Below are 20657 nucleotides of genomic sequence, written 5' to 3' on the forward strand. Positions count from 1 at the left end.
CTTTTTCCTTTTTTTTGTTTTAAAGAGACTACACTTATAATGAATGGGGTTAGCTATAAGCGTATGCATCACAGGCAGCTGTTTGGGATTTGGAAAGAAGTGAAAGGCAAACTGTATAGTCTTTGGAAGCTATAACTTCCGGGGTTGAATTAGCTGAAGAGAGATACAGGAAGGGGGGTGAGGGGGGTCCATGCCTCTGGGTTAGGTGAGGACAGTGCCGTGATCTTCATAATATGGAGATGGCCATATATGGTGCCGTGACGTGTCACAAGGCGTGATGCCACGAGGCGTGACCGTGATGTCATGAGGCGTGAACATATATGGAGGCGTGATGTCACAATGCGTGACCATATATGGAGGCATGATGTCACAAGGCATGACTAACTGACTGGAGAGGCAGGTTTTCATAGTAAATGTGACCTATGCAACAATACACTACTTTTGCACACTCCTGGGTCTTTGTTGCTGAAAGTTTAATTAATAATGGTGCTTATCTTCTTGTCCTTATACATTCATTAGATTTGATTAGATTAGTGCCATCCCTCAAGGTCAATAAATTATTCACTTCTTCACATTAACAATAGAACAACCAAGTGTCCTTGACAAAAAAAAGAAAATGAGGTTTTGTGACCTGGGACGGCACCGATATATAAGCAGACACATTGGCTCTGTGGATAAACCAGTCCCATGATGACAGGACAATGTTGTTTACTTCCGGAAATAATGACTCAAGCCTTGAAATGTATAGACCCCGGCCTGGCTGTCCCCGTATGAATCCAATCCAGGAGGTGTGATATTGTTGCAGCCTGCTGTGCACGCAATCACCCGTGTGCAGCCAAAAAGGACAGGATGATGCCTTTGTTAACCCTTGGCCCATTTAGACCTGAGACTGCAGATTCTACAAAATGTCTTCTAAATCATGAGTTTTCTGAAAAACCCTATGTTTCTATATGTCAGTGTTGCTCAAACTATTTGATGTCAACCCCTAGAATTATATGGATTTGGCCGCCGACCCCCATCTGAAAATATGTTGTTCCAGGGAGCCCGCCAGAAGCAAAGATTTGCGTTTTAAAATGTCCCGTCTGAAAGAATATATATTCAAAGATTTGCGCCACATTTTCATGATTTTTCAAACATAGTAGATCTGCTATTTCTCAATAGCTAAACATTATGATAACATCATAATCATTTTTTTTAGCAAAAGGCCGATGCACACCTCAGAAGGCTAGTGACCGGTGCGTAGGGCAATAGAGCATTAAAAAGGGTATCTTTGAAAAACAAAGAAAATGTCCCGCACACTGTCAGACACAGTGTGCGGGACCTTTTATTTGTTTTTCAAAGATACCCTTTTTAACATCATAATCATAACATAATGCTTAAATCACCAAAAGGGGTTTCCGTCCAGAATGGGTTAAAGTTCACACGGAAAAATATTTCTTACTTCCTTTAGGCAATAATAACAACAATCAATTTTTTTTTTAATAACATATACCCACTTGTTATTAAAAGTCTCTACCAAAGTCTCTACCAAACGGTAGATATGTCACTTGATGGTAAACGAGCGTGCAAGCTAAACTAAAGTAATCCAAAAATAGCTATTTTGCTATGGATAAATACAACTTCTGCTAATTCATTGCTGTCATTTTTATGATATATTGAATCATGTTTTTTTTTTCATTATAATACTAGAGCGGTGCCCATTGGGCACTGGCCTGATATCTTCGTGGGATTATCTCTCTTGAATGCAGTATGGATTATTGTAGGCTATGTTTACTATGAGACAGGGAGACCCCTGTAATGGAACAAACACAGTAATGTGTACACTCTCAGAGTTATTATGGGGGTCCTTGAAATTAAAAAGTTAATTAAATAAGTTTAGGAAGCAAAGACAGTACAGTGGACTCCATGTTGCTCCCTGGAAGGAAAGAAACATGCGCAATAATGGGCTATATGCAGCCAACACTTCCGCGTTCAGCTTCCTTGGTCTCAATTGCGCATGTTTCTTTCCTTCCAGGGAGCATCATGGAGTCCACCGTACGGTCTTCACTTCCTGTCCTCTTTAAATAGTCCTTGCATGGAAGTAGGAAGAGTTAGGGTGTAAGCACACTTAAGCCACAAGAAACACCTAGTCCAGGCGTCTCTTTCGGGTTTTAAAACAGCTGGTGGATGGAAATGACGCTCGCGCGCGGCTGCAACCCGCTTTGCCGACTCTACAAGTTGAAGCCACGCACGAGCGTCATTTCCAACCACCAGCTGTCTAAAAACCAGGAAGCCTGGACTAGGCTTCTTCTTGACGCTTCGTGAAAAGAGACTTGCAAAAAGTTTTTTGTTTTGTGTCTACCAAACAAATATCACTATGAATACAGTATGTGTTTTAATCTTCAACTTGAAAACCAAAACTTTCATCTTTTTTTTCATCAATAATCCTTTCATATTTTTTATTTTAATCTGTGGCTTAATTAGTGGTTTGAGGTGCAATCAAAATGGGACTGGTGCATCCGTGTAACCTTGTTCTACTTCTATTTAATTTATTCTCAATGATATAACCGTATGCAGTGAGCAAATCAAACCGGATTACTCTGCTAACTAAAGTCATACTAGCTTTGTTCGTACCTCTAAAGCAGATGAATAACTTGTGTTTGGAACATTTACAACAAGAAGTAAAATGCCTGGGTTGCCAGAGTGGAAGTGGTTAGGAAATATGAGAAGAAAGCATCATTTGCTAGTTAGGGCTTGCAACTATTTAAAAAAAGATATAGATGCGTGAGAAATCCAATATGTAGGCCTAAACATTGTCAATTTCATTAATTACATAAACCATGTGTGCTAATCCATTTTTGTATGAATTAATTTGACTCTTTTTTCCCTCAAGGAAAATAATATTTGCTTAATCCTTGGAATTTATTGGAGGTAGGAATCACAGAAAACCTTTCAAGTGGCAGCAATTGAAGTGATGGCAATAACTGTTTTCATCTATGGGCAGAAAGGACTTCCAAGAAAAAATAATCTCATCTCTTTGTATTCCACTGTTAACTTCAATAGTCCATTATGCCATTCCATGCAAAACGTCTTCATCACATGTAACAGTGGCACACTTCAGCAGTAGTTGTCAACCAGTGGTCCAGACAGCAGTAGTTTGCAGTGGTCCAGACAGCAGTAGTTTTCAACCAGTGGCCCAGACAGCAGTAGTTTTCAACCAGTGGTCCAGACAGTAATAGATTTCAACCAGTGGTCCAGACAGCAGTAGTTTGCAGTGGTCCAGACAGCAGTAGTTTTCAACCAGTGGTCCAGACAGAAGTAGTTTTCAACCAGTGGCCCAGACAGCAATAGTTTTCAACCAGTGGTCCAGACAGAAGTAGTTTTCAACCAGTGGTCCAGACAGCAGTAGTTTGCAGTGGTCCAGACAGCAGTAGTTTTCAACCAGTGGTCCAGACAGAAGTAGTTTTCAACCAGTGGCCCAGACAGCAGTAGTTTTCAACCAGTGGTCCAGACAGAAGTAGTTTTCAACCAGTGGTCCAGACAGCAGTAGTTTGCAGTGGTCCAGACAGCAGTAGTTTTCAACCAGTGGTCCAGACAGAAGTAGTTTTCAACCAGTGGCCCAGACATAGTTTTCAACCAGTGGTCCAGACAGCAGTAGTTTGCAGTGGTCCAGACAGCAGTAGTTTTCAACCAGTGGTCCAGACAGAAGTAGTTTTCAACCAGTGGCCCAGACAGCAGTAGTTTTCAACCAGTTTTCCAGACAGCAGTAGTTTTCAACCAGTGGTCCAGACAGCAGTAGTTTTCAACCAGTTTTCCAGACAGCAGTAGTTTTCAACCAGTGGTCCAGACAGAAGTAGTTTTCAACCAGTGGCCCATACAGCAGTAGTTTTCAACCAGTTTTCCAGACAGAAGTAGTTTTCAACCAGTGGTCCAGACAGCAGTAGTTTTTCACCAGTGGCCCAGACAGCAGTAGTTTGCAGTGGCCCAGACAGCAGTAGTTTTTCACCAGTGGTCCAGACAGCAGTAGTTTTCAACCAGTGGCCCAGACAGCAGTAGTTTTCAACTAGTTTTCCAGACAGCAGTAGTTTTCAACCAGTGGTCCAGACAGCAGTAGTTTTCAACCAGTTTTCCAGACAGCAGTAGTTTTCAACCAGTGGTCCAGACAGAAGTAGTTTTCAACCAGTGGCCCAGACAGCAGTAGTTTTCAACCAGTGGTCCAGACAGCAGTAGTTTTCAACCAGTGGCCCAGACAGCAGTAGTTTTCAACCAGTGGCCCAGACAGCAGTAGTTTTCAACCAGTGGTCCAGACAGCAGTAGTTTTTCACCAGTGGCCCAGACAGCAGTAGTTTGCAGTGGCCCAGACAGCAGTAGTTTTTCACCAGTGGTCCAGACAGCAGTAGTTTTCAACCAGTTTTCCAGACAGAAGTAGTTTTCAACCAGTGGTCCAGACAGCAGTAGTTTTCAGTGGTCCAGACAGCAGTAGTTTTCAACCAGTGGTCCAGTGTATCTCTTCACGTCATCACGCAGCACGTTTTCGTTTTAAGGAAGTAATTAAATTATTTTTTTATGGACTTTTGATATAAAAACACACACATATGATAATTTTTCCATTTCTCTTGGCATTCATTGTTAGGTATGCCCATATGATGACCACGGATATGCTAAACGTGTGAAAAACGTATTTTTCTTTAAACCTGGAAATGGATGGAAATTATGCGTGGCTGCAACTTGTAGCATCAGCAAAGCGTTTTTTTTTCTTCCTGCCCACATGTCAAGTTGCAGCCGCACACAAGTGTCATTTCCATCCACTGTTTAAATAAAAGAGACGCCTGCTCATCTTGCATCTTCGTGACTCTACTGTGTGGGCGCCGCTCACTGACAGTGTTTCCATATTTGAAACGCACTCAAGCATGGCGTCGACTTGCGATTCAACGCGTTGTGAGCTTGTACTATACATCGCACAGTGAAATATGAAAGTGCTCAAAGTGGGCTTAAGTGGTTGGTTAAAGATATGCAGTCGTATAAGAACAAAGGCACATAAGCTCACTCACACCTGCCCCTCGTGTCAAACAAAACAAATGAACGCACAAATAAACAACAACAGGCACAAACAAACACGCCCAACAAACACATAAACACTTCAGTCATCCTGCTGCAAGCAACACGCTTCCCTCTCTGTTGATCATCATTAATTATTCAAATGCATTCCTAATCACTGAGAGGAGGATGATAGACAAACATTTCCATACATATTTGCCTAATTTTTTTCTCTTTTTCATTTTTTTTGTCTCTCTCCCACAGATCATTAACCAAGTGATGAATTAGGGCATGGTGTTTATTTATTTATTAAATGCTTTTAATTTTCCGTGGCAGCTATAGCATCGTAAAGCGGCCAATGCATTCTAATGGTTGTTTTCCCCCCTACCTTTTTTATTTTTCATTAACATTCATTAAAACATCTGGTTCACTTGAGTGAACCATCTGCAAGTGCTCCATAATCACACAAAGCATGATTTCTAAATCCCTAAATCGTCCGTTCAACAGTGCATTTCTGTGCCAGCTAGCAATCTCCGTCACAGATGGCTTGCGATTGCGATGCCGAAGCATTTTGTGGGATGAGACCAATTTCTGGATGTCGGAATAAGTGTTCCTTCTAATTATGTACATATCATTTTAGTTTGTTGTGAGTTGCGTCTTTCAGATTGTGCGTGCTCGATTTCCATCTTATTTCTTATTTATGTCATTTCACTATTATTTAATCTATTTTTTTCGCACAGACTGTTAACGAGTCAGCCATGAAAGCAATTTAAGACCCAATCGAGAACCTTGTAAATTTTACTGTACTTTTTTTCAGTGGTGCAACCACTCCAAGGAACAGCAATGTCTGTGTCTGCTATATATGTGTCTGCCTATGTGTCTGCCTATGTGTTAATGAGCACGAGTATGACTATTAGTACCAGTAGGGGCGCTGTTGTGCCAAAACAGAGAGAGATAGTGCTGTACTGTTGCCTGCTAATGAGAGAGAGAGAGAGAGAGAGAGAGAGAGAGGAGGGGGGGGGAGAGGGGAGTTGCACCACTCAGTTCACACGACACATATTAGTAGCCTAAAGAAATCAGAAAACAAAGAAACAAAACACAATCACATGAAAACACATCAAGTCCACGTACATTTTAATTGCAACAATATCAAGTGTCTTAAAGCCTCATGCACCTCATTAACCTTTTTAATGAATGGAATGAAATGATGTCCAAGCTGTCTGGTAGAGTATGTTCATTCAACATAACTTTGGGGTGGTTTTGTCTCCCTGCTCTTCTATTGAGACATTTTGATCGTGTCAAAGGTCATCTCGATCACTTAGACACAGGATCTGACACACATCTTGACCTACATGTATCCCCTGAGCAAGCAGTCCGGCTCTGTAAGCGCTATGGTGAAAATGTCAGCACTGAAACCGGTTTCAAATCTGGGGTGGAAGAGGAAAGTGCTGCTTTAACTCAATTATCAAAGCTTTTGCAGATAATATCCACTTGGACCCTATAGTGTCCCTATTCTTGGCCCAACATTCTGCAAAAATAGCCAATCTAAAAGCTCACAATGTGTGTCCTAATATAGAGCCTCGGGGACCCAGGTCAGATACATTTAGGGAACCCATTTAGACCTGAGGACACATCTCACTTTAACAATTATTACAATTATTATTTTAAACTTTAGCAGATCTATAAGCTCGTAGCGCGGCACTACGAATGCGCTACGAGGCCAAATGCAGATAGTTCTGTGGGTCCTTGACATGAAAGGTTTTGAGCACCACTGGAAGACATTTTGTAGAATCTGGTCTCGGGTCTTAATGGATTTAAAGGGGAATACCACTCATGTTCAACATTTTACTATGTCATTAATATACCTTGGAGCTGTTGTGTGGAAATAATAAAAAGTGCCCCCATTCTGTGTTTCCTAGACATGGTGACATTTTAATGATTTTCTTTTGTATTGCAATGTTGATCATAACAATTATTTCATCTAATTGTGTCTACACAATTAGAGGATGTAAAATGTAATTGTAAATGCAGTAATGCAAATGTCCAACCATATAACTCGTAAAATGAAACCAAATGGACCCATACGGTCCATCTTAGTTTGTCACAGTTAACAGTGTCCAGTACTTACCAGTGTTGGGGTCTATGGAGAAATAAGGCTGTCCTTCCAGGATGCTGTACACCAGCTTGGCACTGTTCCCATACACGGGGTCATCAGCGTCTGTAGCCGTCACCCGTGTAACTGGAGTACCTGATGGAAACAAACAACACAAAAACTTGGAAAAATGGATAACAAACAAACAGTATTTTACAGAATATGGGACAAATTATGGTGTGTGTGTGTGTGTGTGTGTGTGTGTGTGTGTGTGTGTGTGTGTGTGTGTGTGTGTGTGTGTGCATGTGTGTTTGTGTGTGTTTTTTAGGATAAATTGGAACACCTCAAATAGATCTGGACTGTTCTGGGGAAGAAAAACAAGAAAAAAAAACTCAACGTCTGGTGCAACTATTTTAAGTCGATGTCGAAGTAAAAAATAATAATAATCCAGTAATGATATTGCTTCTCATGGTTGCAAAACAATAAAGGTTTCAAAAAGTCATATTATGACATTGTGAGCTTGTAGATCGGCTATTTTCAAATGGCCGAAATCTATATATAGGGCTGAGTGGTTTTACTGTATGTTTTATCATCATAATAGTCAAAATCTACAAAGTAACTAGTAACAAAAGTTTTCAAATAAAAGTAGTGGAGTAAAAGTAAGAGAAAGTATTGGAAATTGGAATTACTAAGTAATGTACAAAATCCTCAAGATTGTACTTATGTACCTGTGTAAATGTACTAAGTTACTTTACGCCAGTGGTTCCCAAACTTTTTCACGTCAAGGACCCCCGAATTGACACAAATTAGATCCCATTTGAAAAGATATGCCAGGGACCCCCATAAGAGAAGATTTATATGGCTCTAGCAGTGATTCTCAACCCGTTTAATTTCAAGGACCCCCAGTTTGACCTGCTATTGTCCATTTGGTTCCAAACTATCATTTAGCTGCATGGGGACCCCCTGGGGGTCCCCGGACCCCACTTTGGAAACCACTGCTTTACGCCACTGCTCCCATGATGACGAACAGGTCGATAATGTTGCTTCACTTCAAACATGGAGTGTGTGATACGTTGTCTGAATATATCATTGACCATTGGCATGGCCTTATCTGGACAGAAATGAAACTACAAGATTGTGTGGAAGACCTCAGAGGACACCGCCTGAACCTACACATTTATTTTTTTGTGAATATTATGCACGCCGCTTCAACCTACGCACGCACCCACGCACCCAGGCACGCACCCACACACGCACACATTCTTTGAAGACTTGTTTAACAGATTTAACAGATAACACCTGCAGAACTGAAGCTAGTGTGTATAGGAGTAGAGAGCTCTCTTCACACTTCCTCACTCTATAAGAAGGCCTCTGTAAAGCTGTGTATCCAATAGGGGTGTAACGATATAGTAACTGCATCGAAAAATCAATTTTAATTTCAATTGAAGCTGATTTAACTTTTTCAGGATTTCAATTCAAATATAGCAAAAAATAATTCAAGATTCCAAACAGTCGAACAGTCAACACCAGCGTCCTCACTTCCAACATTCACTCACCAATGGTGGCAAGCTATAGTACCGACTGACTCGTTGGAGGCAATGTGGTGTTCGGTGTCTTGCCCAAGGACACTTCGACATGTAGAAAGGAGGAGACGGGATTTGAACCACAGACCTTCCTGAGCCACAGCCGCCCCAAATGTGGCCCTCTGGAGTGAGTGTAGGAATATAGTGGTCCTCTCCATCATCAAAGTCGCCCAACCCTGTGCAGGTAAGGCTATGCTGTGCAGTAAATATGGCGTGCAGTAAATGGTTAATTAAACAATAAGCTACGGGAGGGGGGGGGGGGGGTTCTTTGTGGCAGTTATTGGCACAGCTGTGCTAGCGGCTCGGGGCACGGTGTGCGGCCGAGCCCCCACGAGTGTTATATTGCTTTTACACAACAGCGACTGCACAGCGACTGTCGTTAAATTTCTCTTTTTGAAAAAATATGGGTTAGTGGAGTTCAATCTCGCTAAAATTGCGTTCCTTTCAGCCCCCTCTCCGCAATCCGAAATAGTGCTGTAGGCAGCTTACTGCCAGCTGGACTGGTCCAAGATAACGCATCACGGAGAGACTGATTTACCCGTTGGTGTATTGTGGTTATTGGCACGGGTCCGAATGCCTCTTGGCCAATCACAGCATGTGGCTGGAACTAATGTCGTAGAAGAGCATTTAATATGTCATGTGTATTATGTTTATTTTGTCCTTTGTTTGCGCACAAGGCAAATAGAGGACACAACATTGAGACTTACTCAATGTTGTAGTACTTTGGAACCTTGATTTGGTACTTTGGTACTTTGTAACCTTGATTTGGAAATGTGTGTTTGGCCATGACGGAAATACTATCATTTCCACCCAGCCACAGATTGTTGCTGTTTTTAAATAGTTCAAATAGCTGTAGTCTGAAGTATTTTCCTCAAAGTTCTTCTAAAAGAAAATGGCAAACAAAAGAAAAAAACTAATTCTCAAACAAAACTCCTTCTCAGGGCGGGGGTCGCCAGGTCAGCTAGAATGCTTTGTGGGGCATTGTGGCTTGAAAAGGTTGAGAACCACTGCTCTGTGACACCTGCTGTCTTAAATGATCTTGACCTACTTCTGCACACACCATGGAACACGATTCTACCAGATAGAATTGAGACCTGAGACAAGACTCGACAAAATGTCTTTTAAATCATGACAGTTTTCTGAAAAACCTGTTTCTATATTAGTGGATCTCAAAATATTTTATGTCAAGGACCCCAAAGGCTGCCGACCCCAATCTGAAAACATGTTGTTCCAGGGACCCTATCTCCAAGCTCAAAGTGCGGCACAAGCTTATTGGTCTGCTATTTTTCAACAGATACAGTTTAAACTATGGTTAAAGTGGTTAAAAGCTAAGGTGACTCCTCAACTCCTCAACAAGTGTGTGCAGAAACCTTTATATCATCATCAGCAACATGTGTATAATATTGATTAATAGTCTCTGACACGTCTCTGACACGTCTCAGCACTTGTAACGGCAAAACAATGTGAAAACCCATGGCATTGCACTCTAACTGGAGTATAGCCGGCCCACTGTTGCAACCCAATTATTTCACAGCGAACGAGCTTCAAGTGGTCCTCTGAGACAGGAGTCATGCAGTAATTCACAGGCCTATGATGACCCTGCTGTTGTGTTGCCAAAACTTACCTCGTAAATTCCAAAATGCATGTTACATCTCAAGCCTTGCAGAGGGCTTAGATCACCTCTCTCTCTCTCTCTCTCTCTCTCTCTCTCTCTCTCTATATATATGTATATATATATATATATATATATATATATATATACCCAATAGTCTGATAGCCATACTATTGGTCCGACTGTCATTAGACCGACAACCTACCTCCAACCCTAACCTAATCCTAACCGCAAGCACGGGAGCAGCACATGTTCGACCGCTGTTTCCACATGTCGGTCCATTGGTGTGTCTAATCTGCGTGCAGTGCATGCCCAGCCAATACTCCAACAACCAATAGTCAGACAGCCAATAATCTGACAGCCAATAATCTGACAGCCAATAGTCTGACAGCCAATAGTCCGACAGCCAATAGTTTGACAGCCAATACAACCCGACTGCACCACTCTGATTTTAGCAGTCAGTTTGACTGCTGATGAACTGATAAACTTACTTACAAAATGACATACTTTGAAGTTGACTTTGTTCACAATGGGCACAATCTCACGGGTAACATTTCAGAAGCCATCCACAATCCTTGACAATTCAATGCAATGTCAATTCAGTTGTTGAGATTACTGTAAGCGCCAAGCAGGTCTGGTCTTGAAAATGCCACATTACATTTCAGCACAGCACCTTTTCAAGTCATATACAGGATGGTTTTCCGGCACCAATGAAAAATCTGCCATTCATTTTACCCATAGAGAATATATCAATTATTTTAAGCCTATAATCAAGCCATCCTGGATCCTGTATCCTGGATCCATGGCCATAAAACCTTTGATTATGTGATTGTATTTTTTTCACATTTAATTATATGATTTAATGAATATGCTTTGTTTGTGTTTCATTTTTATTCTTCCCAAAATATCAAAGGTTTCATGGTCATCATGATTCACCAGGATCCTGGATGGCTTGTTCCCAGGCTTACAATAATTGATACAAATATTTTTGTAAATCTCTTTGGGTTAAAATTTAAATAATGGCAGGTTTGTACAGTATGTGGGTCTAGAAAACCACGCCCACTGCTATGCCCTGGACATGTTTACACAGTACGATGCAGTAAGATGTCCACATTCTAGCATTATGTTATGCTTTAGCATAACAATAGCAGATCTAGAAGCTCATAGCACGGCACTCGGGTATGCTATTGTTGAAGAATTGTGAAAATGTGGCGCAAATCTTTGAATATATATTCTTTCAGAGCGAACGTTTTTAACTCAAATCTTAGCTTCTGGGGGGGGGGGGGGGTCCCTGAAACAACATATTTTCAGATGGGGTTCGGTGGCCAAATACATAATTATAATTCTAGGGGTCCTTGACATGAAATAGTTTGAGAACCACTGACATACAGAGAAACATAGGATTTCAAGCCATTTTGTAGAATCGGCCTCAGACCAAAATTCCAAATTTCACTGTTCCCAGTTTTGCCTCTGAACAGGCGTTATGGGGAAAACGTCACGCGTATGTTTAGAAAGCAATATGAGTATGAGGATATGACACAAAATGAGTCTGCACAGTGTATAAGGAAACATAATTATATGAATTATGTGCCACTGATGTGTGCAATAACTCGTGTGTGCTGCACATGCACTGCTACCACCAAGAAAATAATATCCTGTGTGACACATTGTTTGCCAGTTGTCAAAATGAGTAAAACCAGCGACAGCGAAGGAAACTGTGCCACCAAGACTCTTATAGTTAAATGACTACTACAGAGTTAGAATGGCAGCCATCCACATTTCTTTCCTAATTAATCACACTTAAAAAAGATTTCCGACTGCCGCCAAAAATGATGTTACACTGAGCGGCTTGAAGTGGATAGCGGGAGAGGAAGAATCTTCATAAAAAAACAGTGGAACCGGTGAGGCATGAAATAGCTCCTTCTTTCTTTCGCTCCCACAGGGGTAAAATGCTCCACATGATGAAAAAAAAGAAAAAGAAAGAGGGATTAGGGAAGCCTGTGTTTTGGTCCTGTTTTAAATCAGCGCAGATTACCTTGTCCTTCCCCTTGATATTGCACAGAAGAGTCAGGGACACTTTGGACAGTAGCAACGGATGGCGCTCTGGGCCAGGGAATGGGCTGGAGAAACTCAATTGTTTGGGGGGAATATTGTCTCTGGCTTTTATTTGATGCCTGTAGCACCGCAGTGGTGATTATAGGCTGCATCACAACACCTCTAAACTGCAGGAGATGAAATAGGCAGTGGCGGAAAAAAGTACTCTGTTTTATTTATAAGTAACTATCAATACTCCAATGTAGAACTATACTCAAATTCAAAATTTACTCGAGCAAAAGTACAATAGTATTAGTATCAAAATGTACTTAAAGTACCAAAAGTAGAAAGTACTCACTATGCAGAATGTCCCGTTTCAAGTTTTCAAATGTTTAAACATCTTTTGAAAATAGGAGATCTACAAGCTCACAAACAATGCTGACGGATGTTCCGGACCGACACTTCCGGCTATGCACTCTCTGCCTTACATTGAGACCAGGCTTTTCTCTCCGCGGTTGAGTAAGCCTGGGACGGAGGCTACGTGAGGATATGATAAGTGGGTCCCTGTCTCCCGACTAATTGGCAAAACACATACTAATAATAATATACTATACAGTAGCTTTAATTAATATAAGAAAAGTTTCAAATTGGCATGGTATCGTTTTCTTTACAATTTTTATAAATGAGATTTCATTGTGATACTGATAAATGGTTGAGTTCCATTGATCCGAGCCAGAACATAAATAACACGTTCTGAAAATGCACACAGGCCCTGAGGACGCTTTTGGCATTTTCCAAGTGGGCCCTAGTTGATCCAGTAAAGACTGAGAACCAACTCAAATAGGAGAGCCTTTTTTCTAAAAAGAGAAAGTTGTGCAGTTGCGTGCTGCTGGGTTTGGGCATGCAGACAAACCTTCTATGGAATTGGTTGACCCAGAAAGTGTCTTGGCCCTGTGTGCATTTGGTTGGCAAATGTAATGTCGTTCCCTTAATGTAGGCTATATGTTGGTCTCATTGCCACACTTATAAGAGGTGCAGAAAGAAGATTCCAAGCTATTCCCTATTAGTAGTCCTGCCGTCTGGCACATATCCAGACCCTGAATATAGCCTTTCTAGAAATGTAAAAACACTCTCTGTTGGTTTGGGTAATACCCCGAGGGTGACACGCGTTAAGGATGTATAGAAATGCAGCCGGCACACAGTTGTTTTCCCATGCTAGGTGTAATCACATTAATCATATCCTTGAATTCACATGGTTTAATGCCACACCATTAATTCAAGAGCACATCATAGCCGCAGGACACCAATACATTAGACAATTAGATCAAAGTGTTTTGGGTTTCAACACAGCCGCCGGCCAGGACAGAGGATAAAGATATTGGAGTGTAGCTTTATTTTTCATCAACAGAGAGAGAAAATAATAGGGCAGCACATTTTCCCCATTTACTGTGTGTACACTGGGCTTAGTAGTGAAAGGAAATCAATAGGAATCTTCCCTGAAAACCCGGAGAGGGGATACATTGGGAGGTCTGACGTGACACACAATGGGCTGCAGAGGGGCAATCGGAGCTTATTTTAGCAACACATTATTCTGCCGCACAGTTGCGGCCGTTACACGCTGCCTCGTTTTAATAGCAGCACTGTGAGGAGGATCAAAAGGGTGGGGAGGTCACACGGTGGTGTGTAGGCAGCTTTGAGCCGCTGCTACTACGATACATCTCTCACATTCACATGTAACTTTGAATCTTGTATTATTGCTTGTTTTCTTCGTCAAAGGTCCTTTCCATAATTTAGATTTTTCTTTTTTTACAGTGTACGTTTATACACATGTTTTGAAATTTGTATTTCAGTTTTTTGTAATTTGAGACAAATGTATCAATACTAGCAGGCGGACTGCAAGCTTGTAGATCTGCTACATTTGCCATATCATTAATCTTGAAAAGTAACAGTTTTGGACATAATACAGTATGAGGTTTCCGACAGAGACGATATATAACACAAAGGAAATCAATTTATTTTCTTTGCCCCCTGATATTTTAAATTATTGTGTTATAGGTGCCAAATTAATTATACATTGACGGAAAACAATGCATCAGTCAAACTGGTTTTGAATCGATTAAACACAGCGATCGGAAACCAGGGGCCGTCGCCATGGTGGCTTGTGGTGGACATTTGGTCATTTTTTTTCCACTGACATACAGGACAGAAATACCAGAAACACATGAATAGAGAGCCCTGAATGACCATAACAGATCTGTAACTCTGAGAGTGTTCAAATGGAACCAAATGGACCCCATTTGTATACACTCTCAGAGTTAAGGGGGTCCTTGCTGCAAATAAAACATTTGAGAATCACTAGTACTAATTGGACTCCTATACTGTAATATGCCATAGTGTCATAGTATAGCGTCATACATACTGCGAATAAACCCTGGAGACTGACATTCGGTAATTGGGTCTTATGATAAAAATCTGAACATTATAAAACAGAAAATCAAACATTTCCCACACAGACATGTTGGTGACCCTGGCCCTGATCGGAAAACACATACACAGTGAGCAAGGAACAAGGGAAAAAAGAAATAGCCCCATCATTATCAACTATTACATTCATAACATATTCTTCATTTTTCCCAAGTCGGGTAATGTGGGGGCCAATATTTATTCCACTCCTCCTCACCTGTTTATACTTGCACGCTAATGTGTCTGGAACGGCAACCCCGCAGGGAGCCACACAGCTCTCACAGCTAGTTGGCTGTACTTTACAACATTACTGTTGCTTCTCATTGTAAAACTATGTATCATTATATAGATTTCTACTTTCCTTTCCCCTCTTTCACTACAACCTATACTAGCCAGATACCCCTAAATAACTTAGGCGCTCAAGTACTGCCTGCACCACAGATGTTGGTTCCGCCCAAATTGACAATAACTGACCTCATTTGAAAAGGTATGCCACAGCCCCCCATAAGAGAAGATTTTTTTAACGGCTCTATAGGAGTGATTCTCAACCTGTTTAATTTCAAGGACCCCCAGTTTAACATGCATATTAGTCTAGTAGGGACCCCCCATTTAATGGCATATCTATCTCTGGGACCACAATTTATATAGTAAAATTGATGTAAATGTAACTCTGAGAGTGTACAAATGGAAGAAAATGCCTTTTGGGGGGGAGAAGGGTGCCCATGGAACTACATATTTCCAGATGTGGGTCCTCCATGGCCAAATACAGATAACTCTGTGGGTCCTTGCCATGAAAAGGTTTGAGCACCAGTGCACCACATGATTTAAAAGACACATTTAGTAGAATCTGTTCTCAGGGTCTAAATGGGAAACATTCTTTTTTCCAGCGCTGCAAATCAGAGTAGACATCTTCCACCACCATGACTGCTGATACCTCTGCTCAGCTGCGTGAAGGGTAGGAGGAGGAGGAGGAGGAAGGCAGGCAGTGGACATTCATATGTATGCACGCAGCAGGCACTGAGCCAGAGAGGAATAGCACAGAGGCAGGAGTGGAGGGGAGGGGAGCACCTCAGGGCTGTGTGCAGGCATGCAGCGGCATACAGGGGCCAACAGAGCCCCGCTGTGCGCCCTACCGGGCTAAAACAACACTGTCTATGTCTGACTGCCTTTTAACACCGTAGGGGTGCAGGAGGTGAGAGAGAGAGAGAGATACAGAGAGAGATACCATACATGTATTGTGACGGTGTCGCACAACAAAAATAGACGTTCTGCATGATGAGTACTTTTACTTTTGGCACTATAATTACTTTTACTTTTACCTAGTACGCCTACATTGCAGTATTGATACTTTTACTTATTAAAGTAAAACATGTGAATACGTTTTCCACCACTACCGATTGCTGATGTTTTGACAAATAAATTGTCCGAAATGTAAAAGTTTCAAAATTAATTTGAAAAAATTGGATAACATTTAAACAAAAAGCAAGGGGGAAAAAAATAAAAATACAAATAAATAATGTTTTGATGGATAAATGCAAAAGATGCAATCATTGTCAGACAGAAACTGATTATGTTTATTTGTTTTAAAGCACGCGTCACACACAGAATTTCCTGCCGTATTGATATGGTACAATACCATATGAGTATCGCCAAGGGATACGATACGATTACTGCCATATCTATTAATTTAACCCATCCTTATATATATATATACAGCACTTTACCAAAGCACAATCCCAGCACGTAATAACACGTGTTGTGGCATTGACTGTTCGCTTGAGCTCAGGGTTTGCTCAGCTATATTATCCCCTTCGACTGTTTTTCTAGGTCAGGCAGAGAGGCACCTCATCCAATTCTTTTTTTCTCCTCTCCTCTGGGCCCCGTCTGTCCACATTGACGCCGCCACTGCGGCGGTGACAGAGGACTGATTATGTATTGATCAGAATCAATAGACGTTGGTGTCGCTCTCTCTCTCTCTCTCTCTCTCTCTCTCTCTCCTATCGGAGGGGCATGTGGAGGGAGATAATAGCTCTAGATCAGACAGGTATGGGGTCTGCTCTCAGGGCCGTACCAAATAATTTGATTAAAAATGTGTGGAATCCTAAGGGAGGGATTTGAGAAATAATTAGCACTGTCTGGTCTAGTTGCCATAGTGACCAAACGCAGAACTGGATGGTAATTAAAAAGTTGAGTTATGTTTGTTGCTTTAATTTTATGTTAATTCAGTTCAAATCTCATTGTTCGTCGACATGTACAGTATAATCTGCTCTGCTTGATTTTGAGTTGCATTGTGATATTGATTTTTGTGCACTCTGTGTTGCTGAAAACAAGAGAAACCTCAATAACTTTTTAGTTATAATAACGATTGAAATTAAATTGAAATGCAAATTCAAAGTAGAGGTAGAGATAAGGTGTGCGACTTAATAGGTTTAACAAATCTGCAAAGACACTAGTCCACAGAGGAATGTGGATATAGCGGAGGACTGAGGGAGGCGGTGGGCTGTGGATGTCATAAGAGCGCCCAAAGTCCTGATGTCACTCGCTCATCCCCTGGTTCCAAGGGGTTCACCTTAAGTTTTTCTCTAAGGAGAATAACTTTGGGTCATCCTAATATATGAATTGTGGTCCAAAAAAAAAAAGAACTGTCTCTACGATATATTGTCGGGGAGGTGCCTTTGTATCGTTTATGATAGTCAGTCAGTCATATCTGATACAGTCTGTTTCTAGCGAAAATGTAATTAACTCGCCAGCAGTAACATTAGCGTTTTCTCACAGTCAGTTGATTCTTCATATCCATATGAGAGAAACGTCCGGGATGATTTGTTTATTTTTCAAACACAGTTCTTATATGAGGCGATCTAAAATCCCCCATTTGTGGATTATAACACAAAATAAAACAGTACACGGACCTGTGTACACGGTGCTCTATGAGGAAGACTTTTAGACAGAAATGAAGGACCTATTATTTGGGTAAAGGTGAACAGTTTTGAGGACACAGAACCTGGAAACTGGATGCCAGCATGTTCCCGCAACCCCCCTGCACATGTAGTGTCATTAGCAAGCCCACGGATGTCCAATTCAGATGACAAGAGGATTTACTGTTTTTACAAAAACGAGATGCAAATGAGATGCAAGAACAAAATGTCCACTACAGCGGGTGATGACCTCCAGCCAGTCCTCGGGAGGATATGTTGACTTTCACTGAAGAAAACACACGTCCGCAATCGCTCACTGAGCTGGGACTATACATCTCCTACGAACAACTAAACTGTTGAAAGGATCCCTGGATAGAAATATGCCTTTAACATATTACACTTGCCCTCTACAACTAAAACAAATTAAAAAATATTCTATTTCTTTAATAAATATAGAATCTTTCACTCAATAGGACTTCTGTTGCAAGTTGATGATGTCATATGTCCTATTATCGTCTAGACCTAAAAGGATAACAGATTTTTATTAGCACGTGCATTCCATATATTATTCCATATAGGGCTGGACCACACATTGGTGAAAGATTCTTTATTTATGAATGAAATAACACTTGAGGTGTTTTTAGTTTTTTTTACTTTAGTTGTAGAGGGCAAGTAGCCTATAATGTTTTAACTTTTAAAGCATATTTTATCATATTACCCTGGGATCCTTTAGAATTGCTGTATCTCAAAAAAATCCATTGCTATTGCAATATTACACATTTCTTCTTGTTTCCCCCACACACTTTGAAGATCACATTATGATTGTTTTAACTCAGATTTGTGGTTTATATATGTTTTATTTTACTCAGAAGTAGCAATTAAGGGTTTGATCTTGCAGTGCTAATGATGCGTAGCCTGCGAGAGCTTAAGGCAGATGCACTTGAGAGGTTTACACTCATGAGTGTTACGTGGGTGAATTACAGTATGTTATCATACGTGTCAAACAACCAAGGCAATTATAAATATACATGTTTATAGTTATCATACATTTTCATTTTAATTAATAATTTTTTTTGTTTTCATTTTCAGTTTTTTAATGCATTTTTTACCTGGGTTTGTTTTGGTAGTAATGTTAAGATTTATTTTAACGAATCATTTGAGTTTGTATTAGTTTGAGTGTGTTTTCATTTGGTGCAGGTCTATTAAGATCACCTAATTTGCTGTCAGCGTCACTGAAGATTAGCAGGCTATGTGTTTGTCTGCTCCCATGTTGATTGATGAATTGAATTTATGCTTGAAATAGAACATTTTATTTCACAGTTTGTAGTTCAAACGAAAGTGCATATGGTCAATACAATCACTGCTATCTGAGAGGATAACCAGAAAACTTGTTTACATAAGAGTCCGCCAGTGAGTTCTGTATGCTTTCCCTAAGGGTTTTGTTTTCTCCTGGGGGCTTTGTTACAGTAAAATCTCTCTGCTCGTACAGGGTTAGTGTCTTCTAACGTACAGTGTACATACACTGTATATGTAGCGGAGCCTGAACGCCAAGGTCAAATATAATATTCACACTTGTATTTACATGTCATAAATACAAGGTTTTCCATCTGTTTGTGAGTTATCTCACTGAACTGCACAATCGTATGAAAGAAAGACTGTATATGGTTCAGCTGACATGATCTAACAACAGTGGCGAGTAATACTCGATATTTACGCATTATTTTCATATCTACCGTAGGCCTATATGCCGATTTCAGTTGAACAATATACTCACATATTTCAAGATTCTGAATCTGTTTAAAAACTTAAACCCCATGCCTGCAGGTCCCCCGGGCGTCTATACTTGGTCTCCTATACTGTACTTTTCACCCCTCGATACCAAGCCGCTTGCAGACTATTATGCAGACAGCGGCCATCTTGCCATAAAGTTAATGGCAGGGTGGTAACTAGGTGCAATTAATTTGCCATCCAAACAGAAAAAGTCCTGTCTTATTGTATTAAAAGACGTCCAACTCACCAACATTGCAGCTGTACGAAAAGCTTGAATTATCTTCTTTCTATTTGCAAAGTGTCTGTTTCATAAAAATCCACTGTAGACATGTTATGAGCTACTTTTCTGTCAAGAAATGTGTTGGATATCACTCAATAGTCCTGCGTACCACCTGTTTTGAATTTGCACATAATGCAGGAGGCAGCAGGTGGTTGGTTTACAGAAAACGAGTACTTCCAAACTCCAATGGCAACATGGTCTGCATATAGTCAATAGCCAATCTACAAACAAAAAAAAAGTTCAGAATTTCTTTACAATTCAGACTTGACGTGAGAGGTTTATCTTTTACCGCATGATCGTATGAAAGAAGGACTTTTTAGCTATTTAATCTGTGATTAATTATTTGATAATACAGCTCGAGTTTTACTATGTTTTACTATGCCCATTCAAATTGTGAATGACTAAACCTCAATTTATATTTTTGCACTATTTACTTATTGACAAGCACTTATTACTTTTTTGGTGAATGATAAGCGACTGCATGCCGATTCTAAATCTGCAGATTAGGATGTCATTTTTACAGCTCTGGCATGAAGTCTGCATGTGTGCCTGGCTGCCTGCACTGATGTCCCTATCCTGGCACTGGGTCACATATACTGTATATTACAGACAGAGAGAAACTGACAGCCTCATTACAATAGATTTGCATTGCCTGGCTACTGGTGATTCACATGTGGTAGAAATAGATATGGCTACAAACAGATAAGGTTGTTGACTGATGGCCGGGGCAGAAAGAAAGCTGTCACAATGTCACATGACAGTCATCCACCTGCATGTCACCCGTCTTCTTAGCCTGATCTAATGTGTTAGGTTTCTGGTCTAGAGGGCGGGTCGTGGCAGAGATTTCCGGGTGGGCGTCGGGGTTGACTCCCACTTCTAGCCCAGAGCGGCC

General features: G+C 40.8%; 1 protein-coding gene across 1 annotated transcript in view; it reads right to left on the minus strand.

The window, feature by feature from the left end:
* Positions 1-20657, minus strand: part of cdh8 (cadherin 8) — a gene marked incomplete at both ends in the record, with an annotated part of 197652 nt that overhangs the window by 49081 nt on the left and 127914 nt on the right. Inside the window, one exon of the mRNA XM_080759485.1 lies at positions 7145-7264. Within this exon, the coding sequence (XP_080615611.1) occupies positions 7145-7264 (120 nt within the window). The remainder of the gene's footprint in view (positions 1-7144; positions 7265-20657) is intronic.

The sequence above is a fragment of the Protomyctophum bolini genome, assembly GCF_963924005.1.
Source record: "Protomyctophum bolini genome assembly, chromosome: 1".
Classification (NCBI taxonomy): Eukaryota; Metazoa; Chordata; class Actinopteri; order Myctophiformes; family Myctophidae; genus Protomyctophum; species Protomyctophum bolini.